The 24,533-nt window shown below is 58.1% G+C and overlaps 1 protein-coding gene across 6 annotated transcripts in view; it reads right to left on the bottom strand.

Annotated features, from left to right (window-relative positions):
* Window positions 1-392: 392 nt before the first annotated feature.
* The window catches only part of ACSF3 (acyl-CoA synthetase family member 3), a 60,435-nt gene continuing 36,294 nt past the window's right edge, over window positions 393-24,533 (bottom strand). For all 6 annotated transcript variants that reach the window (XM_062007605.1, XM_062007606.1, XM_062007608.1 and 3 more), the window contains exons 8-10: window positions 3,438-3,572; window positions 2,522-2,633; window positions 393-671 (exon numbers count right to left, since the gene is read on the bottom strand). In XM_062007605.1, the coding sequence (XP_061863589.1) occupies window positions 554-671; window positions 2,522-2,633; window positions 3,438-3,572 (365 nt within the window). In that variant the 3' untranslated portion in view covers window positions 393-553. The remainder of the gene's footprint in view (window positions 672-2,521; window positions 2,634-3,437; window positions 3,573-24,533) is intronic.

Below are 24,533 nucleotides of genomic sequence, written 5' to 3'. Positions count from 1 at the left end.
AAGCAGCTTCCCCTGGCTCAGGGGGCACAGGAACGTGTCCAGGTGGGGTTGGAAACCTCCTGAGAAGGAGCCTCCACACCCTCCCTGGGCAGCCTGGGCCAGGCCTCCCTCACCTCAGCACCAAAGGAGCTTCTCCTTGTGCTTAAGGGGAACTGTTTGTGTCCCAGCCTGTGCCTGTCACCCCTTGTCCTGTAACTGGGCATCACAAAGTGTCACCTCATCCTCCTGACACCAGTCTTCAGGTCCTTGTGTTGCTGAGGCTCCCCTGAGCTCAGCCAGGTCACAGTTCATCCCACACCTCCTTTCCAGCCCCAGGACTGCCCCCAGCCTCCTCCTGCACCAGGAGGGTGGCCCTGCAGCTCCATCTCCCTTCAGGCAAGGAGGAGACCATGTGAGATGAATCCTGAGTTTATTGGGCTTTCCTCAGGCCCAGGCTGCAGTGAGCCCTGACCTGGCAGTGCCAATCACCACTGGCACCGCGTGGCAGAGGGAGAACAGCCAGGGGAGAGGCTCAGACACCCAGGGGGTGCCAGTCCCAGCCCCAGCACGTGCCCTACGAGGGGTAAAAGCGCTGCAGAAGCTCCTTCTTGTTGACTTTGCCCATCTGATTGCGTGGGATCTCCTCCACCACGATGAGCTCGGTGGGGATGGTGTAGGGTGCCATGGTGTCCCTGCAAGGGGGTGCACACTGTTAGGGCTGACCCAGCTTCCAGCTCATCCTGAGCCCCCAGGACCAGCCCCAGGGAGGATTCCAGGGCAGGGGTGGGGCTGAGTGGTTGCATCCTTCACTGCTCACACATTGCTGGGGTGCAAAGAGAGAGCAGCTGAGCTGGCCTGGAGGCACTCAAAGCCCTGACAGCCTCGAGCAGCCTCACCTGGGACACCCACCCACACCTCAGGAGCCTATTTAAGCTCAGCCCTGGGCCTTCCTTCTCTTCTGGGCTGTGCTGTGTGTGCCTGCTCCCAGCCTGTCTCTGCAGGGAGCTGTGCTGCTGGTGGCCCATCCCTGGGGGGACCCCTGGGAGGTGCAGAGCTCATCCCCAGCTCTGTCCCTGCCTCCTGGGAGAGCTGTGGCCCTGGGCCATGCCTCATCTCTGGCTCTGTTCTGCTCCTGCCTGTGCTCCCTGCTTGCACCCTGGACCTGGCTCCCTGCTTGCTGTGCTCTGGGCTGCCCGTGGGCTGTGTTACCAGCTCCCAGCCTGCCTGCTGCATCCAGCCCGGCCAGGGTTCACCCTCACTGCCAGCCCTGCCAGGCAGCCCCCGCTGAGCACAACACAGCCCACGGGGAGGGAGCAGGGACAGCCCTCGGGCACAGCCCGGGGTGAGGACTCGTCGCTCTCCCTGCTGGACACAGAGGGGAAAGCAGCAGAGCTGTGTGAAGGATGCTGGACCCCTGCGTGTCCTGCTGCCAGTCCCCGAGGACCCAAAGGGCACAGGTAGGTCACCTCTGTGGGCATGTGCCAGGGGGTGAGGGCTGAGCATCGTCCCTGTGCCCTTTGCAGAGCACAGAGGGGAGTCTCTGCCTTCTGCTGCCCGTGTGTCACCAACCTGGGGCTGTGCCCAGCTCTGGCAGTGTCCTGGCACTGACTCTGATGTGAGATGCCAAGTCTGCTGAGCCCTCCAGCCCTCCCCTGGCCACCAGCACCTCTGCCAGCTGGCTGCCTCTAACCCGGGCTGGTGCTGGGGAGCACGAGGGGAGCCCAAAGCCACCAACTGAACCACCCTGAGACGTGTGTCTCCTGGCAGGGAGTGGGAGAGAAAGGGACAAACAAAGGCAAGGGACAGCAAAAATAAAGGGGAGAGAGGCAGGGTGAGAGGGAGAGACATGGGGCAGCCTCAGTGGCTGGGCTGGGAGCAGCAGCCCAAGGAGCCCAGGGGCCTGGCCAACCCCTCTGAGCCTCGTGCTTCAAGGCTCCTGAGTTGCTCTGCACGGGCAGAATGGCCTCGAGTCTGCCCACAGAGCTGGGGACAAGGATGGGGAGATGTGTGGGGAGAGGGGGGCAGATGGGGGGCTGAGAGCAGGGACCCCCAGAGCTGAGGTCACCAGTGTCCCTGGTAGGAGGCTTGGGGCTGAGCAGCCACCACACAGCAGGGTGAGCATCTCCCTGCCCCTGCTGAGGCCACAAAGCGAGGGCCACGAGCTCTGGTGTCTCCCTGCTCTCCACATCCCCTTGGGAGGTCTCTGGGGTGGTGGGCACGGGGCAGGGCAGCGGAGGAGGGAGTGGAGTGGCTCTGGGGCAAAGCTGAGCCAATGTTCCTGCTGCTGAGAAGCCCCAAAGCTTCCCCTGAGCTGCTTGCAGTGTGGGGCTGCAGGGTAAGAGCCCCTTGGCCTCTGCATGCAGGGTGTTTATCTGAGGCACTTCTGGGGCAGGACCCACTGCCATTATCCTCCTGGCTTCTGCACCCCCGGAGCCTGAGGAACTGCTGCTGGCAGCTCATCCTCCTGCCATGCCCCTGCTGAGGATGCTGCAGGCTTCAGGCCAGCTTCCCCAGTGCCAGGCACTGCCCTGTGGCATCTCACCTGGCCCAGTCCTTCAGGTCCTTCACAGAGAGCATCTCCCCCCTGCGCAGCTGCACCACGGCGCTGACCCGCTGGCCCCACACCGCGTCCGGGGGCCCGATCACAGCCACGTCTGCAGGGAGGAGAGCACAGGCCTCACAGCCCCTGCCTGCCCTGGGGCTGGGCTGGCAGAGGGGAGGACACCAGGGTGTGATGGATGTTAGTACAGGCGAGCACCAGGGGCTCCTGTGCTGGCCCAGGTCCCGAACCCTGAGCTTGTCACCGAGGTTTGAGTGGATGGGGAGGAATGTGATGTACAGGAAAGTGTGGGGCCAGGGGCACTGCTTCCATCCCCCTGCCTCAGCTCCAACCTCAGCCTCCCCTGGGGCAACTCCAGCCCCTTTCCTCTTGGCCTGTTTCTCATAGCTGGGGAGCAGAGCTTGACCCCAGCTCCCTGCAGCCTCCTGTCAGGGAGTGTCAGAGAGTGCTGCTGGCTGCCCTCAGCCTCCTCTTCTCCAGGCTCAACATCCCCATTCCCTCAGCCCCTCCCCAGCCCCTTGTGCTCCAGCCCCTTCCCCAGCTCTGTGCCCGGCTCTGGCCACGCTGCAGCCCCTCAGTGTCCCTGTGGCAGTGAGTGAGGGGCCCAGCACTGAGCACAGCCCTGGAGCTGCAGCCCCTCAGTGTCCCTGTGGCAGTGAGTGAGGGGCCCAGCACTGACACAGCCCTGGAGCTGCAGCCCCTCAGTGTCCCTGTGGCAGTGAGTGAGGGGCCCAGCACTGAGCACTATTTGTGATGCAGCCTCAGCAGTGTCGAGGACGGGGGAAGGCTGTGGAAGAGGCTCTGGGCAGGAGCCCTTGGGCAGGCAGGGCTCAGCACCCCCCCTGGCACAGCCTGTACCCGTGGTGTGGCTCAGCAGCCCTCCTGGCCCAGCCTGTACCTGTGATGTGTGGGTGTGAGAGCAGATGTCTCTCCACCTCCAGGGCGCTGACTTTGAAGCCCCCGTTTTTGATGATGTCCACGGAGGTGCGGCCCTTGATCCAGTAAACCCCGTCCCTGTACACTGCTGTGTCTCCTGGAAAGCAAAGCAGGCTGGGTCAGAGGCTGTCCCCTTCCTCCCCTGCCCTCCCCACCCCTCAGGCCATGCCCCTGGCTCCCTGTGCCAGCAGAGAGCCTGGGGATGGGGGCTCAGGGATGTGCAGAGGGGCCACAGCCGCTGCTTTTCTGTGGAGAAAAGGGCCAGGCCATGCCCATACAGGTCCCTTCGTGAGTGGACAGTGAGGTGGGGCTGAAGGGGCCGAATGGCAGAGCCCAGAGGGTGGTGATGGATGGCACTGAGCTGGGGACCTGTGCCAGGGGCTGGCAGCTCTGTGATCCCGTGGCTGAGGAGGCTTCCCCCAGCTCCTGCCTGCCTGCTACTAACAAAACCAGTGAGGGATGACACTGGGAAGACAAGTGTGTCCCCAGCAGCACTCTGGAGCCTCCCTGGCCTGTTCCTGGGGGGAGGCTGTGGCAGGCGTGATCCCCTCATCAGCTGCTCCTGCTGGGCTGGGAAGATTGAGGAGAGAGGTCATGTCAGCTAAATGCTTAACAGGCTGCTGCACTGGGACAGCTCCTCGAGGTGATCACTCATCCTGCTACCAGAGGCTCTGCCAGCCTGTGGGTGAGGGGGTCAGCACCTCGTGTCCCCACGTCAGAGCCTCGCTGGCAGCTCCGGGGGCTCTCCCTTAATGACAGGCACTGCCCCGTGTCCACAAGCAGCTCACTCCTGCTCAGCCTTCGCCACAGCCCTCAGCTTGCTGCTGGGAAGCTCCAACTGGAGATGAGACAGACACTGGCAGTGAGGGAAAGCAGCTTCCAGCAGAGCAGGGGAGCTGGTGCTGCCCTGTGCTCGCCCTGTTCTGCCCCGGGAGGGGGGGCTGTGCCTGGGGAACTGAGCTGCCTCTCAGTGAGGTCTGGACAGGCTGAGAGTGGGGCTGAGTCCTTTACCTGGAGAGGAACAACCCCATGAACCAGCACAGGCTGGGGGTGACCTGCTGGAGAGCAGCTCTGGGAGAGGGACCTGGAAGTGCTGGGTGAGAATAAAACATGAGCAGCAACGTGGGCAAGAAGCCAACGGCAGCCTGGGGGCAGCAAGAGTGTGGGCAGCAGGGCCAGGGAGGTTCTGCTGCCCCTCTGCCCTGGTGGGGCCTCATCTGGATCCTGTGTCCATCTCTGGGCTCCCCAGCTGCAGAGAGACAGGGAACTGCTGGAGAGAGGCCAGTGCAGGGGCACCAAGATGCTGAGGGGCTGGAACATGTGTGTGAGGAGGAAAGGCTGCAGCCCTGGGGCTGTTCAGCCTGGGGAAGAGAAGCCTGAGCTCAGGGGCACCTCAGCTACACTGATCAATCCCTGAATGGTGGGTGTTGAGAGGATGGAGCCAGTGCTTGTTGTGTGGGGGCCAGTGGCAGGGCAAGGGGTAACAGGCACGAGCTGGAACACACAACCTTCCCTTAAACACAAGTTGAAACTCCCTTGGTCCTTCCCACCCCGACCAGTCTGGGCTTGTGTGACTCTGCCCTCCCCACGCTGCTCTGTGGTTCTAGGTGCAGGCTGCTGCCCAGAAGAGCTGTGTCTCCACTCAGCTGGCACATGCCAAAACCCTGAGCAGCTTCTGCTCAGCTCAGCCAGGGGATGATGAACTGTTGCTGGTTTGCCTGCCTGCCCCTTGGCACTCTCCTGGATGGTGATGGCTGGCTGCAACGTTTTAAAGTTGTGGGAGGGTTTTAAGCTCAAGCTCTCTGGGTGTTTGGCTGCTTGGGGTTGAAAGGAATCCATGACTGCTCTGATAAACTCTTCTGTGCTTCCCTCAGTGTGGCAAGTGTGAGTGACACAGGACCAGAGCCTGGATGGGAATTGCAACGGGGCTCTGAGGGACTGGCCAGCCAGAGCCTTGTTCAGGGAGGTCTGGAGCTGCTCATTCACACAGAGCACACAGGGAGAGGAGAGGCCATTCAGAGCTGGTTCAGTGACACAGCCCCCATGCTGCTCCCTGGGATTTAAGCAGGTGAAAGCTGCCACATTTGCACTTTGCTCTGGGGAGAATGATCCTGGGGATGGGTCCAAGGGATGGCTGTGTCCATGAGACAAAGCTGGGTGGGGGCAGGAGATTTCTCTGCACCAAGGTCTCCTGATAGGAAAGCTGAAGGTCTCTGTGGCTGCCTGGATGACTGGCTCCCCTTATCTCTCCTGACAATGAGCAAGGGCTGAATTCACATCCCTGTGTGTCCTTGAGTCTGTCAGGGAGGTGTCAGCCACAGCTGATTTCTCCAGAGCCTGTTTGCAGAGCAAAGTGCCAGGACAAAGCCTGTCACTGTGGTCTCATCCCTGCCCCACTCCCATCCCCCCAGCCGTGGGGCCTGGGCAGAGTGGGGGACACACAAGCCCCAGCACTGCCCTGCCTCCACCCCATGCCCAGTGAGGGAAGTCTCTGTGCTTTGCTTGTGGGATTTCAGGTCTGGCTGTGCCAAAACAACCCCCCTGAGTTCCCAGCACCATGTGCAGTATCTGTCCTGTCCCCACAAGCTGTGCTGAGGCAGGATCACTGTGCTGGGCACTGTGCCTGGCTGGCTCAGCTGGGTGGCAGCTGGAGACAGGCTGCCTGAGAGCTGGCCCATGGGAGCATCCCTGCAGGGCCAAGGTCACAATCCCTGTGGGGCCAGGGCCACCATCCCTGCACAGCCAAGGCCACCATCCCTGCAGGGCCAGGGTCACCATCCTTGCAGGGCCAAGGCCACCATCCCTGCAGGGCCAGGGCCACCATCCCTGCAGGGCCAGGGTCACCATCCCTGCACAGCCAAGGCCACCATCCCTGCAGGGCCAGGGTCACCATCCCTGCAGGGCCAGGGCCACCCTCCCTGCAGGACTGTCCCTGCCTCCCCAGCCCTGGCAGGAGCTCTGCTCACAGCTGCCCAAGGAGATGTGCTCTGCACTCAGAGAGGTGCTGCTGCCACCTGTAGAAGGTCCTTTCTGAAGGAGACACACTCCCTGAGCTTTCACTCTTCCAGATGTTCCCCATGCAGGTGAAGGGACAGGGGGAGAGTCGTTTCAGATGGGGCATGGGCAGGGAGGGGTGGATCCTTCCTCACCGCTCCCCTTCCATCCCTGTGTCCCCCACAAACGCTGCTTCCCCTCAATCAGGGGGCACAGGGACGTGTCCAGGTGGGTTTGGAAACCTCCCAGGAAGGAGCCTCCACACTCCCTGCAAAGCCTCTCCCTGCCCCTGCCAGGCACTGCCCCGGCAGCAGCGGGCTCAGCACAGCCCTGCCCGAGCTGGGATGCAGCACAGAGCCAGAAACCTCGCTGGCAGCTGTGCAGGGCTTTGGGCTGATGACAGTCTGTGGCACCAGGTCCCTCCCTCTGCCTGCCCAGGCCACCCCCACCCTGCTCTCTGCACACAAAGGCGCAGCAGCCCCTGTGGCAGCAGCCCAGCCGCGGTGCAGCTGATGCCCAGCCTGTGGGGTTATTGTTCCCTGACAGCAGCTCGCTGCTACCTCTGGATTGGATTCAAGATGCTCAGTGGGCATCTGTTCTGCAAAATGGCTCTGCTGAGCTGCAGCCTGAGCTGGCAGCTGCCCTGCTGCTGTATGGCTGGACACGACCCTGGAGGCACGGGATGGTTTGGGTTGGAAGGGACCCTAAAGCTCATCCCCTTACAACCCCTCTGCCATGGGCAGGGACACTTTCCTCCAGAGCAGGTTGCTCAGAGCCCCATCCAACCCAGACTGAGGTCTTCTGTGTGTATGTGTATTTATATGCCTGTCTCCCTCAACCTGCTCACTCAGCAGGTACCACACCAGGCTCTGCTCCCCAGCAATGAACAACAGGATAAGGGGAAACAGCCTCAAAGTTGCTCCAGAGGAGGTTGAGGCTGGAGCTGAGGCAGAACTGTTTCCCTGAGAGGGGTGTCAGCCCCTGTGCCAGGCTGCCCAGGGAGCTGGGGCAGTGCCCAGCCCTGGAGGGATCCCAAAGCCATGGAGCTGAGGTGCTGAGGGCCATGGTGGGCTGGGCAGGGTGAGGGGAGGGCTGGGACTGCAGCAGCTTCAGGGGCTTCTCCAGCCAAAACAATTCCATGATTCCATGATTTACTGAGCCATGGCTCAGCCTGTGCAGACCAGAGTCCACAGGCTGGCACCAACCACAGCACCAGGCACTGAGAGGCCTCCTGGAGAGGACTTTTTCCAGGCTTCTTTGTTTAAAAAATGCTGCTTTGGGTTAAGATCCACACACAGGGAAGGGTGGGCTGCAGGCAGGGGCTTGCTGATGGCTGCTGGACTGTAGCCACCTGCCTTGCACAAGGGAGCCCGAAATCCCAGGCAGGCTGCAGGGGAGCCCCTGTCCCACCTGCAAACACAAGAGGTTTTTGCAATGAGGCCCTTCAAGTCACCAAATACTTGTTCCAAAGATGGAAGGGCCCTTGTGACTCTGCCCATGGTTTGTCCCCCTCCTTCACAGAGCAGAGAGGCAAACAGTGCCTGACACTGTGCCCAAACTGCTGAACAAGAACCTCTTTGCTCCCAAGAGCTGAGCTCTGGGAGCAAACTCACCCTGCAGCTCCCACACCAAAACCCTCCCCCTGGGTCAGCCACAGCAACCTTCCAGCATCAAAGGTGTCATGAGCAAACATGGGCATCAACTACTGACCAAGAAAACACTCAGGCTGGAGAAATGAACTGCTGAGTGCCTTGGAGAAGCTCTGAGAGAGCAGAGAAAAATGAGACTTGTCAGGTAAATCACAAGGACAGTGGCTCCAGAGTGGCCCAGATGAAAAGCTGGGACTGTCCTACAGCTGGACTGAAGCTGGGCAGATCCAGCACTGGGAGTGCTTGGCACAGCACCCAGGAACTTCAGCAGCAGGGACGTGAACCCAGTGCCCTGGACTGGAAGAGCACAGCCCCTCCCCAGGTCCTGCTCAGACACGGGCAGCGTGGGGAGGGCAGCCTGGCCTCAGGCCTGATCCAACCTTCATTGGGGCACTTAGATGAAGGGACACCAAGATGCTGAGGGGCTGGAACATGTGTGAGGAGGAAAGGCTGCAGCCCTGGGGCTGTTCAGCCTGGGGAGGAGAAGCCTGAGCTCAGGGGCACCTCAGCAACACCTACATGTACCTAAAGGGTGGGTGTCAGGAGGATGGGGATGGGCTTTTATCTGTAGTGCCCAGTGCCAGGACAAGGGGTGATGGGCACACACTGGAACACAGGCAGTTCCCCTGGCACAGGAGGAGCAAGTCCTTTGGTGCTGAGGTGAGGGAGCCCTGGCCCAGGCTGCCCAGGGAGGGTGTGGAGGCTCCTTCTCGGGAGGTTTCCAACCCCCCCTGGACACGTTCCTGTGCCCCTGAGCCAGGGGAAGCTGCTGGAGCAGGGGCTGGGGCTGGAGCAGCTCTGCAGGGCCCTTCCAGCCCCCACTATTTGGGATTCTGTTTTAGGGAAAGGGGAGACAGGTGAGAGTTAATCCCAGGGAGGGATGCACAACCTCCTGCTCCCAGTGTGAGCAGCAAAGGAGGCCCCTTTGCATCCCACTCCCCATCACTGCTGCCCTGACAGCTGTTCCATTTCTGCCTAATTAGCCTCTGGATCAGTGAGCTTGGAGATCCTCAGCTGAAAGGCATCAGAGAAGGGCAAAGGCTGATGATTCTGAGTGCTTCCCCCTGAGCTTCCTGGGGCTCTGCCAGCTGGGATCCTGGTGCTGCTGCCGACAGGCCAGAGCAGCAGTTCTCCAGGTACAGGCAGTGCCTCCCTCCAGCCCTTCTCTCTGCAAAGGAGGGATCCTCATGCCAGGAGAGCAGCTGACAGCAGGGAGTGCTTCCTGGAGTCTGGGGAGAAAAGCAAAAGCTTAAAGGCTCCTGACAGCAGGTGTGGAGCCTGGCAGGATGGAGCATGGGCAGCAGCACGGACAGCCCGGGCTCTGCTTTGGCTGGGGAGCAGCACCTGGCTCCCCCCGACACCCCAACAGCCCATCAGGGTGAGTATGGGGCTGCTCTGGCCCCTACAGCAGCAGGGCTGGGCTGTGGGCACAGCCAAGGGCCAGGGTCTGTGCTGCAGGGGGACAGTGGGACCCATCACGATGCTTTCTCGGGGTCCATCCAGGCTGGGCTGCTGGTGCAGACCCTCCAGGGCACACTGTGGGCTCTGGGGAGGGGCTGCTGCTGCCCCCTGCCACGCTGCCCCCTGCCACGCTGCCCCCTGCCATGCTGCCCCCTGCCACGCTGCCCGGTCTGTGAGGAGCACTGTCCCCACAGGAGCAGCCACACGTGTGGCTCCGTGGGTCAGTGTCCTGTGCTGTGAGCCACCTCCTGTCCAGCCTGGCTCCCTGCACTGGGCTCTGCATGAAGCACGTGAAATCCAAGACTGAACTTGCACAATCCTCTTCTAACAGGACAGATTCCCCTCCAGAGGGACTTTTGCCACTCCTCAGTGTTTGCTGTGAGCAACCTGGTCTCCAAAAGCCCCCTGTAACTGGAGTGACACAGACCTTGCTTGGCAGCCTGAGCTGTGTGATTGGACTTGGTGATCTTAAAGGTCTTTTCCAAATGAAATGACTCTGTGACTTGTCTGTGTCTCTGTGTCTGTGTTTGTGTGTCTGTGTTTGTGTGTCTGTGTCTCTGTGTCTCTGTGTCTGTGTCTCTGTGTCTGTGTCTCTGTGTCTCTGTGTCTCTGTGTCTCTGTGTCTGTGTCTCTGTGTCTGTGTCTCTGTGTCTCTGTGTCTCTGTGTCTCTGTGTCTCTGTGTCTCTGTGTCTCTGTGTCTCTGTGTCTCTGTGTCTCTGTGTCTCTGTGTCTCTGTGTGTCTGTGTCTCTGTGTGTCTGTGTCTCTGTGTGTCTGTGTCTCTGTGTGTCTGTGTGTGTGTCTGTGTCTCTGTGTCTGTGTCTCTGTGTCTGTGTCTCTGTGTCTGTGTCTCTGTGTCTGTGTCTCTGTGTCTGTCTCTGTGTCTGTCTCTGTGTCTGTCTCTGTGTCTGTCTGTGTGTCTGTGTGTCTGTGTGTCTGTGTGTCTGTGTGTCTGTGTGTCTGTGTGTCTGTGTGTCTGTGTGTCTCTGTGTCTCTGTGTCTCTGTGTCTCTGTGTCTCTGTGTCTCTGTGTCTCTGTGTCTCTGTGTCTCTGTGTCTCTGTGTCTCTGTGTCTCTGTGTCTCTGTGTCTCTGTGTCTCTGTGTCTCTGTGTCTCTGTGTCTCTGTGTCTCTGTGTCTCTGTGTGTTTGTGTCTGTGTGTCTCTGTGTCTCTCTCTGTGACTCTGACTGTGTTCTTGTGTTTCTCTGCCCTACACAGACCCTTGTGCCACGTGCTGCCCTGCGGACACAGAGTCAGGAACATCCCAGCTCCAGGACGGAGACTCCAACACCTCTCTGGACAGCCTGGGACAAGCCTCCTCCCCTATCAGAGGCTCCTGCACTTGAGAAAAGCCACGTGAGGAGCTGTGTGGTGGACAAGTGAGGAGGTGAGTGCTGCAGGCTGTCCTGGGGCTGAGCCCAGCCGTGCTCCCTGCAGCGGGACGGGAGCTGTGCCACGCGTCTCCGTTACGGGCACGAACCTTCCCTCCCCCCACGCCACGAAACCCGCATCAATAGATCCCCCATCTGCTCACATACATCACACACTTCACTCCAGTTTATTAGCTGGAATAAATCATAAATATTTCATGGTGTGTCACGGAGGCCTGAGCTGGGAAGGCGCCATCCATCACCCCGGCACTCCCCGCGACCCGCCGCCGTGCAATGAGCTTTCCAGTCTATTAAACAAGATTGATACAGTGTGCTAGCATGGACCAGGGGAATTTATTTATGGGGCACTGGGAGAGGGAGGGAGGGAGGGCACCAAGCATGTGGTGCTGCAAGGGCAAATTGGAGCCGCTCCTGTTCCCTCCCAGCACCGGGGACACAAGCAGAGAGCGCTGGGGCAGGCTGAGGCTGCCTCCCGGAGTGCTGGGGCTGCTGCTGTGGCCAGGCAAGGGCTGGACCCCAAAGTGAGCAGGTCCAGCTGCAGGAGCCCAGGGTCTTGTGCAAGGAAGGGTGGATGGGTAGAGAGCTCCCACCTCTGCCCTGCTCAGCAGAGCTGAGCCTTCGTCCTTCCCCCGCAGAGCCAGCTCCTGCCATGTGTAGTTCCCACAGCTCAGCAGGAGCTGCTGCTGAGGAATGGGATGCCATAGGGTGATGGGCACAAGCTGGGGCACAAACAGTTCCCCTTAACACAAGGAGAAAGTCCTTTGGTGCTGAGGTGAGGGAGGCCTGGCCCAGGCTGCCCAGGGAGGGTGTGGAGGCTCCTTCTCAGGAGGTTTCCAACCCCACCTGGACACGTTCCTGTGCCCCCTGAGCCAGGGGAAGCTGCTGGAGCAGGGGCTGGGGCTGGAGCAGCTCTGCAAGGCCCTTCCAGCCCCAGCACTCTGGGGTTCTGTGATACTGAGCATGCCCCTGGCTGATGAGTTGCTGATGCCCAATGGATGCCAGCCTGGCACAGGGTACCCCGAGGCAGCAGTGCTGCAGCAGGCACTGACACAGCCCCAGTAACTGTGATGTATGTGCACATATCTATGGGATGAAAAGCTAAATGATAGGCTAAAGAACAGCAGCAACTTTAGCTTGATTTATGGCATGGAGATAAATAATGTTTGTTGCTGCTCTCAGCCATCTTGGCTAAGAACAGAACAGAGGCCACCAGCACAAATTACCCCTAATTAATGGCAATTAGCACCTCTCAAATTCTGGCTTTTGGCCCCTTCACAGAGGCCATTGTGCAGCAGCACATCCCAGCTCACACAGGCCTCCTGCCCAGGCTTGCTGAAGGCTCCTGACCTCTGCCCACTCAGCCTCACCCACCCCAGCACTTGGGCTGCACCTCTGAAGCTTCCCCAGGTTCGCCCCATTCCTGCCTCACACCCCCACAGCTGCTGCAGGAAAACCCAGCAGGGAAAGCCCAGGCTCCTCCAGCAGCCTCCCAGCATCAAAGGTGCTCAGGGCCAGCACCATTGCTCATCCCTTCTGCAGGGTCTTGGGTCCTCTTTGGAGTTACAAGGGGACCCTCAAAAGTTCCTGTTAATCCTGATCCAGGGTGTAAAGTTGAAGCCTTGAACTGCTTGAGCACACCTTCCCCACCCTGCACAACCTGTGATGCTGACACCTCTGAGCTCCTCAAGACTTGTTTGCTGCTGCATCCAGGACCTATCACAGCGCTGGAGCAGCTCTTCAGGGCTATTCAAGTCCATCTACCTTCACCTGGCCACTTGGACCAGCAAAGTAAGTATTTGCATCTCAAATAGTGTGTTCAGTTTGGGGCCTTTCACCACAAGAAAGACACTGAAGGGCTGCAGCATGGCCAGAGCCAGGCAGAGAGCTGGGGAAGGGGCTGGAGCACAAGGGTGCTGGGGAGGGGCTGAGGGTATGGGGGTGTGGAGCCTGGAGAAGAGGAGGGCTGGGACTGCAGCAGCTTCAAGGGCTTTGCCAGCCCCAATGATTGTGTGATTCCATGAGACTGTGAAATGCTCTCCCTGAGCTCAGCAAACACCTGACTCAAGGGGCAGGTTCTGCAGGGCAGGGGGCAGCTCCAAGGCCGAGCTCCTGCTGTGGGGATCCCAGGGGTTGCTGAGTGCTGCAGTCAAGAATAAAGCATCAAAGGCTCCTGAGGGGGAGAGATTGAAGCTTCTTCAAAAAACCCCTCCCCAAGCATATAACTGACTCAGTAATTACTCATGAGGAGCCATCTCCCCTCCCCTGCTGCCCACAGGCTCTGGGCTGCTGCCTGGGTGCTGTGCCAGTACCACACTTCCCAAACCAGCCCTGGCTGGCACCAGCCCGACCTCTCTGCTCCCCATCTTGCTGCCAAACCCCTCAGCACAGGCAGGGAGAAGAGAGGGGAGAGGCTCAGCGGCTGCAGCCCAGAGCTGTGCCTGTTGGGGGCCGCTGGCTCTCCCTGCAGACGGTGCCGTGGAGCCTGGGGAGCCCCGTGCTGATGCTCTGCCAGGGGGTGATGGGTTTCCTAGCAGACCCCAGCTCCTCAAGGTCCAGAGCAAGCTCTGCTTCAGCCCCTTCCAAGGTTGAAGGTCAGATGAGGAGGGGTCTGGATGAGGCCTCTCAGGGCTGAGCCTTCCCTTTGCTGCTGCCTTTGGTGCAATTGGCCCGGTGGGAGCCCTGGCGGGAGGTGCTGGCAGCCCAGGACAGCGATGCAGCGAGGGTGGTGCCTCCATGCCTCCCCCCACAACAACAGCTGGGACTGTGTGTGTCACTCTGTGTGCCCCCAGCCAGCCAGGCAGGGCCAGGTTTGGCTGCTGCTATAGATCTGTACCTGTGTGAAACCTGGAGGCAATTGAATGGCTCACGAGGAAGGGAATAAATCTATCAGAAGGGCCTGGCTGTTTGTTTACCTGCGGTGCCACGAGCAGCAGCAGCAGCAGGTGCATGTGCAAGCACCATTTATTTACATCAGACAATTGCCAAGCAGCTCTGGAGCTCGGGGGCAGGCGCTGGGCCGGGCACACGGGCAACACACCCTGCGGCTGCCCCCGCGCCTGGCACCGGCTGCTGCAGGGACACCGGCGGCCCCACGTGCTGCTTCCTCACCCTCCCTCGCCCAGGGGATGGGAACTGCAGCCCAGCCTCGACCTGCTTTGCAGTTGTCTCCATCCTCCCCATCTGAGAGAGCCGTGGGGTCTGCTGTGAGCTGCAGAGAGTGGAGTCAGCAGCTCCCCAAAGGTCTCTGGAGGCTTCAGGAGAATCCAGCATCAGGGAAAGAGAAAAGCAGAGGAAACACCCTGAGCCAGAACCCCAGGCTGGATGAACTCCTGCCCTGCTCTGCAAGGGGGGGTTTGTCTGTATTCCACAGGCAGCAGGGCTGAGGCTGCTGGCAGAGAGGGCAGAACCCCCCTGAGATGAAAGAACATGAAGCACTGGGACAGCCTCCCCTGGCACTCACACCTGCAAAAGCCCACTCAGGGGCATCTGGCAGAGCTGAGCTAACAAGACCCTGGTGCCCATGGCGAGGGCACGCAGCGGTGCCAGGAGCGCTGGCCGCAGCCCCGGCTGCACAGAGGTCATCTCAACCCAGCAATCCTGAGCTGTGCTCTCCCCAGCTCTGCCCCCAGCTAGGGCACAGGGGGGAATGGGGGACTTGCTGCTGGAGCACAGCTATGCCTTGCCTTGGCTCATAAATCAGCCCATACCTTCCCCTCCCAGACGTATCGTTCAAAGGCTCCTGGAGCTGCGGGTCCTGCGAGGCAGCAGCAGGCCAGGAGCCAGGGTGGTGCTCACCGAGCCCGTGCTGCACACAGCAGGTTGCTCACACATGGCATCTCCTTGGCCATCCCAACACCTGTTTGGTGCCAACTCCCCTCTCCTGCTCTGCTCTGCAGCCCTGACCCCACCACAGGCACCTCTGCTCCCAGGAGGGCTTTTCTGCCCGGGCACCAGAGCTCTGCTGAGCACAGGAGGGGTGGCAAGGCAAGGCAGCAGTGCTTAGGCAGGGGCAGATCAACCTCTCAATCACAGAACCAACCTCTCAATCCAGCCCAACCCCCTGCTAAAGCAGGATCCCCTCACTCAGGGGGCACAGGTCTGCAGCCTTTCCTCCTCAGACAGACGGTCCAGTCCCCTCAGCACCTTGGTAGCTCCAGCATGCCCAAAATGGCCAGCAGGTTTTGGCCAGCAGGTTTTGGCCAGCACACACAAAGGCCCTTCTCTATGCTATTGTTTCAGTGCCTCAGGGGTTGCTACATATGGTCCCTGCTTCAGCCTTGGCTTGGGCTGGCATCAGACCCCCTGACATGGCATATGCCAGCAGACAAAGGCACCATCTCCCAGCCAGGACCAAAGGGATCAGCACAAATCCAGACCTTGGCAGGGCCTGGCAGCATCCTGAGTCTTCCCTGTCCTTGGCAGAGGTACTGTATCTCACTTCTGGGTACTGCCCATGGAGCTCAGCACAACCAGGGGCCTCTCCAGCCTTTCAGCACCTTGCAGACCTGAAGGACAAACAGCAGGCAAAGCCTCTCCAGCTGCACCCCCTGCTCCAAGGGCACCACGCTCCTCTGATGGAAACAGCAGCTAAACCAGCCAAACCCCTGATCATTTCTGCAAGCCAGGCAGCCAAGACTTTGTAGGTTCACTCATCATTACCAGGAGCTCATGGGTGACTGATAGGGCACAAGTAGGTTGGGTCCCCCCCTTCCACCCCCAGCCAGAATGAGTGCAGCTGGGTTTGCCCAGAGCACACACCAGCCAGGAGAATGGGGGAGGAGAAATGGAAAAGCTCTTTCTCCCACATTGGCATTTAAATATTTACAGAAATCCCTGCAGGATGAAAAAGAAAACTCCAAGAGTAACAACAGAGGGTGAGCTCCAAGGTGTGGCAGCTCAGCCTCAGCAGCTCACAGCTCGGGCAGCCACCCCAGCAGCTCTGAGTAACCACGGCACTAACACACACATCAGACTGAACACTTCTGCTTGGGCTCCCAGCCTCTGAGGAACAGCTGAGGGACCAATTACACCTCAGCTAAAAGGAGAACTACCTCTTCTTCCCTGTGCCTGTCCCAGTTCCCGGTGAGGAGGGTTAGGAAAGGAGGCAGAGGTGACGGGGGAGGATGGTGACTGAGAGGCAGCGGCAGGACACGGGCAGACGAGCTGCCTTCAGTTGTTTGCTTCACTATATGGCAGCCCACACTGCTGCTTACAGCACAATACCATTAGTCCTGGGCAAATATGTTCTCAACTGTCTCCAGCAAAACCCAGAGGGATGGCTCTTGTTGAAAGTAAAGAGCCTCTCACAGCCAGAGCTGCCCAGCCCTTTGCCAACACACTCACCAACCCAACAAACACCCAACCAACGCCTCACTGCTGCTGGAAGGGATCCCTCACTGGCCTCTGGTGCAAGGGAGGGAGGGAGGGAGGAAGAAAGCCAGGCCATGGGCTTCCCAGCCCATCCTAGGAGCTGTAAGGAATTGGTGCAATGTCCTGCCCCTGCTCTGCTCACAGCTCAGTCTCAGCAAATGAGGGTGAAGGGAGAGATGAGGACACAAAGTAAGGCAGAAAATCCAGAGATGGGCAAAAGTAGAAGGAAGGTCTATTTTCAAGAGATTTCCTCCTGAGCTGGGCAGCTCTGATAACAGACAGGTGTCAGGGCTGAAGACAACCCCCATCACCAGCCAAGCTTGGAGAACAGGCATCCCCACGGCCACTGAAGCCTTTCTCATCCCTGTGCTGCTCCAGGAGAAGCTCCCAGTGTGAGATGCCCACCAGGACATGCAGAGTGCATGTGGCAGATGGGAAATGCACCCACAGCTCCATCAGACACAAACCCCACAGCACAACTCCTTGAGCATTCCTGCTACTGAGCCCCAGCTCTCTGCCCCAACCTCCTCCAGCCTCCACCACCAGAAGCTCCTACAAAAGCTCTGGGTGAGCAAACTAGAAGGTTTAACTTGTGCCAGAGTGAAACCTCCCTCCTGAGAGCTGGGCATGGTAGCTCGGTCAGGATGAGGCCAGGCAGCAGCAGACTTGGCTTGGCAAGGACCTGAAGGTAGAGCTGTACATAGATCACCAGGCTGGCCTCTGCAAAGCCACATGCTGTTTGGATTTCGGGTGATCACCATTCGGTCTTAACTGTCACCTTTCCTGCCCCAATGCTCTCTGCTGGGGTACAGTAACCCCCAGTCACTGCTGCAGACAGCTCTCTGCAGCCTTTATCCCTCTCGTTGAAGAGGCTTTCCAAAGCAGGGTCACAGGGCAGGCTGGGACAGTAAAGCCACAGCAAACATCAGTCTTCACAGCACCCAGACCGCGAGGGTGGTCCAGTGAACACCCCTGGGGCCCTGCTCCAGCCACAGAGCTCTGGCAGTGCCAATGGGCCTGTGCTCCCATCCTCTGCAGCGCTGCTGAGGGATCTCACCCAGCTCATGTAGGACTGACCTTTCCTGATGGGGTTTTCATTTTGCACTGCAGGAGATGGTCTTTATACAGCTGTAAGTAGCCACTTGAAAGGAAGCTTTGCCAATGATCCAATGGGCTCTGCCAAGTACCATGAGAAGGATGATTGTTCAGCCCATTTCTTTGCCACATCCTGAGCTCAATCCTCTATTTCCCCTCTTCAACCACTTGCCAGCTTGCTTTTCTCCTGCTAGATCTTCTGACAGGCTTGTAGAGCTCAGCTTGACATCCCTACAACACAACCCATCTGCAGCTGGGGCCAGGGCTCCCTGCATTAACCCCTGGGATGGGAAGAGGCAGCCCCACGGTCAGAGCCTGAGGAGCTCCTCTCCCTTCGGGCTGCAAGAGCAGTGCTGCTGCAGCATGGCCTGAAAGGCAAAAGCAGAGAGAGGGAACAGCCTGGATTTTGGAGCTGCAGGTGCCTGCTGTTCCCACCGACTCTCAGCTGGGCTGCAATCGCTCCACCCCTCTGACAATTGGACTCTGTGTAGCAGAGGTTCTCAAACGAGTAAAGGCTTGGCAGCCAAGATGTTGGGTACAATGAGAGCTGAGCTTTGTAAGTAAACAAGTTCTGTGCCAAAAGCTGCTCTCATTTACAGCTACAAAAATCCCAAGTCACTCCCTGAACTGCTGAAAACATCAGTGCCACGAGCAGCCAGGGGAACAGGAGGGCTTCATTCTGCTGTGTCCTGACAACCCTGAGACTTCCAGCCATCAGGCAAACCTGCCAATAGTGACTCCTCAAGCAGAAAGAACAAATAGGTAGGAAGCAGAAAAACCTGCTCTCTCTCTGCACAGCACATTTAGCACATTTAGGAGTGTATACAGGGAACACTCTGGGATGTAAGGAACCTTCGCACACAGCTGATGTACCAGCCACCACACCACCACTATTCCAGAAACACTTGGCAATGGGGCTGGGTGGAAACGTGAGCCTGGCTGCCTCTGTCCCCACCCAGTGGCACAGCCTGGGACAGAGCTCTGTTGGAGGTCTCCTTGCCATTTTTTGGGGTGTCCTTTCACATCCCTTCACTTGTGGGAACTTGGGTCCAAGCTGTAAGGTGCTGGCAAAGGGAGAGGGTGAGTGCTGCCATCCTGTCCCACTCATGAGCTTGGGCTACAACATACTCAAACCCAAATCCCTTCAGCCCAGGCTGAATGGGAGCCAACACTTCACCTGTGGGACTCACCACCCTGCTAAGTCCCTTCATCTGGGGCTCCTCACCCCCCTAAGTCCCTTCATCTGGGGCTCCTCACCCCGCCAAGCCCCATCATCTGCAGCACGCTGTAATTAAGGAATCGTGTCTTTAAACACCACATTTGCATTATCTGGGGTCTGTGCCTAGGCAAGGCACTGCAAACAAACAGCAAACCTGCAGCTGAGCATGCTAATTACAGGCATTTCTATTTATAATCTGCCTTGATCAGCCTAAAGTATTTTCTGCTTCAGGTGTCAGTGCTACATCCAGGGATGCAAGCAATTCCCCAGGCAGGGAAACACCTGCTTGTCTCCAGGGGCAGGCAAGTGCCAAGGGAAAGACCTGTGCCAGAGGGACAGGGTGTGTGCCTTGTGCTCCTTCTCCTGCCCCTTCTCCTTGGATACCAGCCTGAGAAGAGAGATGGGTTGTGTCTGGCCAAAGATGAGATTTCCTACAAACATCAGATTTCTCTGTGCTGGAAAACCACAGGCAGCTTTGCCTTCTCCATCCACAGTGCTGGGGTGGAGATCTCCAAAGAGCCATGGCTGGGAATGGCAAGGAGCTGGAGCTGGTGTCAGTGGAGCTGCTCAGCCACAGACCTCAGAGCTCTGTCTGAAGAGGACAGATGGACACCAGCAATCCCTGACAGCGGTCTGAGACAGTCACTGGGCTGCTTGCCTGGCACTGCACATCTGCTGCAAGAACAGGTCCTATTTCTGAAGCAAGCTGGGAAGTGCAGTGAGGAGCAGGATGCTCCCAGCCAAGCCAAGGCTCGTCCTTGGTGCCCCAGTTTGTAGATCCCAGCAGAAAGGGCTGAGCTGAGGGAACGGCACATTCAACACCCACAGACCCGAGCCTGGCAGCATCTCAGAGCCTGCCACAACTGATGGCTGCTCCCCACTTCTCCTCATCATGTCTTAGTCCAGATTAACTTCTCTCTTTTCTTTTTTCCCTGGGGAGCTCCCTCTTTCACTGCAGAACATCCAGAAGGAATGAACAGACAGCAGGTTCACCCCGCTCTCCTAAAGCCTTCCACAGCAGCACACGGGAAGGTTTTTTTGGGCCACAGGAGTTATTGTTAATGGGAGTCTGGGGGGTTGTGACCTGAGGAAAAGGAGCTAGCAAAAAAATTGCCAATAAACCAGGACTTGGCAGCATGAAAAACAGCCACAGGGTTGGGTTTGGAAACGCAGCTTAAAGGAAGAAAGTGCAAAGATACGAGTCGTCACTCTGAGATGTGCATCAAACAAGTTAAATAACTCTCACTTTCTTAATGACATATTAATCAAAGTGCATTGATTCCTGAATCAGATTCTACTCCCAACAAGCCTTCCATCTTCTCCATCCTGCTGCATGCATTAAGGGAGTTTTATTCTGACAGATACAATATAGAGATCAATAAAATCTTATTATATGGAGCTGAGATCCATGGGTTTGTTGCAGGATTTATGCACTGCTTTCAAACCTGCTGCTATTTCATGGCCCAGCCTTAACCTGTAATTGAAAATAAATCTCCCTGAATACACCAGATTCTAATTTTCTGGATGTATGGGCAAATGTGAATGGAAGCCATCCTGCCCTGAGGGAGAAGCCTGATCCCATCACTGCCCTGTGCACACCACTGTGCTGCCACGTTCCTCTGGAGAGAGCACCCTGCCCGCCTGGGAAACACGAGGGGCAAACAGGCAGCAGCAACAGCAGCACAGTCCCAAGCCCTCTGCCCCTTCCTCATGTGCCCCAAAGCTGCCCAGGGCCTGACAACCACAGCCCCACAGGCACAGAGAACACAGGCTGCCAGTGCCAGAGCTGGAGCAACACAAGCAGCAGGGGGCTGGCAGGGAGGGGTGAAGATCAGGGGGTGGGATGATGGTCTGGAGCACAGGCCTGATGGGGAACAGCTGGGGGACTGAGCCTGGAGAAGAGCAGGCTGAAGGGAGACAGGAGCACTCCCTGCCAGGAGGCTGCAGTGAGCTGGGGGTCAGGCTCTGCTCCCAAGTAGTAAATGACAGGACAAGAGCCTCAAGTTGCCCCAGAGGAGGTTGAGGTTGGAGCTGAGGCAGAACTGTTTCCCTGAGAGGGGTGTCAGCCCCTGTGCCAGGCTGCCCAGGGAGCTGGGGCAGTGCCCAGCCCTGGAGGGATCCCAAAGCTGAGGTGCTGAGGGCTGTGGGTCAGTGGTGGCTGTGCAGGGTGAGGGGAGCGCTGGGACTGCAGCAGCTTCAGGGGCTTCTCCAGCCAAAATGATTCTAAGATTCTATGAACAGAAACTGATGTTTCTTTGCTGCTTTCCTCCAGCTCCTGGGGTTTGCTCAGCAATTGCTCATAGAATAGTCTGGGCTGGAAGGTCATCTAGTCCACCCCCTGCCATGGGCAGGGACATCTTCAGCCAGATCAGATTGCTCAAAGCCCCATCCAACCTGGAACGTTTCCAGTGATGGAGGCAGGTACCACCTCTCTGGGCAGCCTGTGCCACTGTTTTACCACCCTCATTGGAAAAAACCCTCTTCCTTCCTCCTTTTTTCCTGCCCTCCCTCCTGCTGGGCAGCACAGGAGTGTGCTGGGTGATCTGCCCTCGCCTCACAGGGCCAGCTGTGAAGGCATCACAGCCGCAGGAGACAGAACAGACGGCCCCAGGCGTTTCTCCTTGGGCTCAGGGGGCTCGGTGCCACTCAGATGTAAGACAGCAGGTGGAGACCCAGCAGTCTCCCTGGAAATGGCTGGAGGGGACTTTGATCTCAGCAGCTCTGTCAACAGCATTAATACAATGAAAAGAATCCAATTCAGTCGGATGGAAATGAGAGAGCTGGAGAGCCAGGCAGCCAAGGGAGCAGAGAATCACCTGCACACCAGCTCAGGTGCTGCTCAAAAGAGCCACAGCCTTCAGCTCATCAAGAAGTCAGGGCAGCATCATGCCTTTTTGTCTGCTCTTTGCTCTCATCACATACACAGACATACATGTGCTATGCCCTCTCTAACTGGAGGCACACAACGGGCACGTTGGCAGAGGGACGTTGGCACATTGGTGCTTGCCTCTCGTCCCTGGGGGAGGAAACACAGGTCTGCAGTTGTTGCACTAAATGCCTGGACTTTCCCAGATGCCCTTGGAAGCTGAAGCAAGGAGCTGCAGGAATGGGCTGTGCAGAGAGTGCTGCTGCCTGTGGATGCTTTGTGTCCTGTCCTGCAGGGAACAACCATCCCCAACGCTCCACGTGAGGCTGTTTGCTTGGGGTGGCAGCTTCATGGGCAGGAGGGGATTCTCATACAGGGGATGTCAAGCACAAAGGAAAAAAGGATGATTTTTTTTTTTTGTTCCTGTACTTTCTGGAAGAAAAAAACCCCAAATAACTCAATTGACAAGAACAGCAACTGGCCTGAGGAAGGTTCTGGGGAAATAAATGAGCTGCAGCCAGAGAAAGACTTAATCCAAGTTCCTTTGTGAGCCTTGCATTGCAGGAATGAGCCCAGGGAAACACCTGATGAAAGACATCAACACCTGATGATGGCCAGGGCCCTCTGCAGAGCCTTCCTGCCCTCACACACATCTATTTACCCACTCAGCTTCGTGTCATCAGCAAGCTGAGGGTGCCCTTGGAGCCCCAGTGCCACCCACGGGCCATCCCTCCCCACGTGCCCCATCTCTGTGCAGTGCCAGCCCAGAGCTCTGCCCTTCCAGGCACGGCCCCAGCGAGGTGCAGCACCAGCAGCACATCCCCTGCACCGACCTCTCCTCATCTGCTGACCCACTGTTGTTTCACATCACCATTCACAGTGAGAGCTGAGCAGCTCCCTGCACTGTCTCTGAGTTTACCTTCTCCAAAGCTCGTTCCTGCCACAGCTGAGTGCATTTCCTCCTGTCCTCTGGGGACTCAGCCACCACCTGTAACCACACTGTCATCTGCTTGAGGTGGCCTGCAGGTCACTTGGAAGGGACTCACGTGAGGGTCTGGCAGCGAGAGGAACGTTAGCACCGAGTCAGAAATGCCTCTGCCTGGGTCTTGGGAGCAGTGTGTGTGTCACACTGAGCTGTGTGCCCTGCCAGGGGCACGTGCAGCAGATGACAGCCCAGCAGCAGTCAGCCAGGCTTTGCCTCTTTTGGATTCTACCAGTATGAGCTCCACTCCAAAACTACCCACTGCTGCTTTGTGGGGGTAATTCACCCTCCAGTTGTGTCTGCTATGATGGGACACAACCTCCCTGCTTCCCTGAAGTGCCTTTTTACCACCATTGGCCACCTCCAAGTGACCTCCAAAGGCTGTCACCACGGCAGGGGCAGGCAGGGTGGGCAAGAAGCAATGGGGCTTGCTCATAGCTAACTGAGCCTTGGGGAAAACACCAGCCCATCCACCCAACACGAGTGAGATGGAGCACACAGTCAGGAGAGGGAGGAAAGGCAAAGGCAAAGAGGGGTGAATGGGATGGGGGAGGGGGTTAAAAGCCCACTGTCCTCTCTTGGCAGCTGCAGGGTTCTGCTGCTGGGGGGGTCATCCAGGCACCCCCTGACCTGGCCTGAACCCTTCCTGCCTGTCTCCACTCCCAACCCCCACCACACACTGATTTCTAGCACCAAGCTTTGCTCAGCTAGGGAAAGGGTTAAGTTTAATTTATACTGATTTCTATTTAATATCATTCTCTCCCCGTAGGAGCCAGCAGCTGTGAGCTGATTGTAGTCTCTCATTATGCAGTCTGTATCACTAATGGCCTGTGACAAAGGCATGCCATCTTCCCGGCCTTACCCCCGAGAGCCAATTAAACACACACACTCCCTTCCTGTTTGCAGTGCATTACAATGAAATTAAACCGAATTTCGGAATCATTTTCTCCTAAAGACATCTCTTTGCAATAATTAATGCATGCTATTCCTTTGCATCTGAAATATTCATCAGCAGTGTTGACTACAAAAATGTTTCAAGCTGATTGCCCCCCGCACCCGGCATCTCCTGCTGCTGCAGCCCCTGCCACCCGCCCGCCTGCCGTGGGGCTCGGGCTGCCCCTGCTGCCAGGGCAGCCACGAGCATAAATCACAGCTTCTTCAGGAGCTGTGAGCAGGTAAGAGCACACAGAAGGCATCAGAAACCCAGCCTGGGTCCTGACTCGATGGCACTGCCGGAACGGGGAGGTCACAGAATCACAGAATGATCTCCAGGGCTGGAAGGGACCTGGGGAGCTCATCCAGTGCAACCCCCTGCCAGAGCAGGAGCAGCTAGAGCAGGGCACACAGGAGCTGCCCAGCTGGGTTTGGATGTCTCCAGAGGAGACTCCCCAGCCCACACAGGCAGCCTGTTCAGAGCTGTGTGTGTCACAAGGTGGAAATGAGCCCGCTGCACTGGTGAGGTTCACTGTGAGCACACAGAAGGGTCGTTTATCCCCCTGTCTGCATCTGCCCCATGTGCAGCAGGGCCAGAGCCTGCCAGCCCAGCCCCTTGGCAGAGCCTGCCAGCCCACCCTGCGAGCGAGGTGTCTGAGCACCAGGCACAGAGCAGGAGGCGTAACGTGAGACATGGAACTTATTCATGGCCTGTGACTTCTGTTTGGGAAAGGTATCCTGGTATCCTCTGGAATTTATCATCCCCCATGATGGGCAGGATGAGCTGTCAGGGTTCTCCTCTGAGAACGTGCAGCCCCAGCCACGGCAGCTTCAGGAGGGCAGCTCCTGATGCCATCAGCTGCTGCTGTGGGACGATGGGATCTTATCACCTGCTGGCAAGTATTTGATGAAACCTACCAATGCACACACAGGACCTGCCTGCAATAGGCAGTGTTACCATTAGGTGAAATTTGCTTTGGAAGAAGCAAATACCTGAGGTGTTCCCATCCCTGGAAGCATTTTCTGTTTCACTTCCCTGCCTCGAGAGCGAAAGGCAGCTCCTGAGACAACTCAGGACTCCCACCATGGAGCACGTGAAA

This window comes from Colius striatus, chromosome 14, assembly GCF_028858725.1.
Source record: "Colius striatus isolate bColStr4 chromosome 14, bColStr4.1.hap1, whole genome shotgun sequence".
NCBI lineage: Eukaryota > Metazoa > Chordata > Aves > Coliiformes > Coliidae > Colius > Colius striatus.
This window is presented reverse-complemented; position numbering and strand designations above follow the sequence as displayed.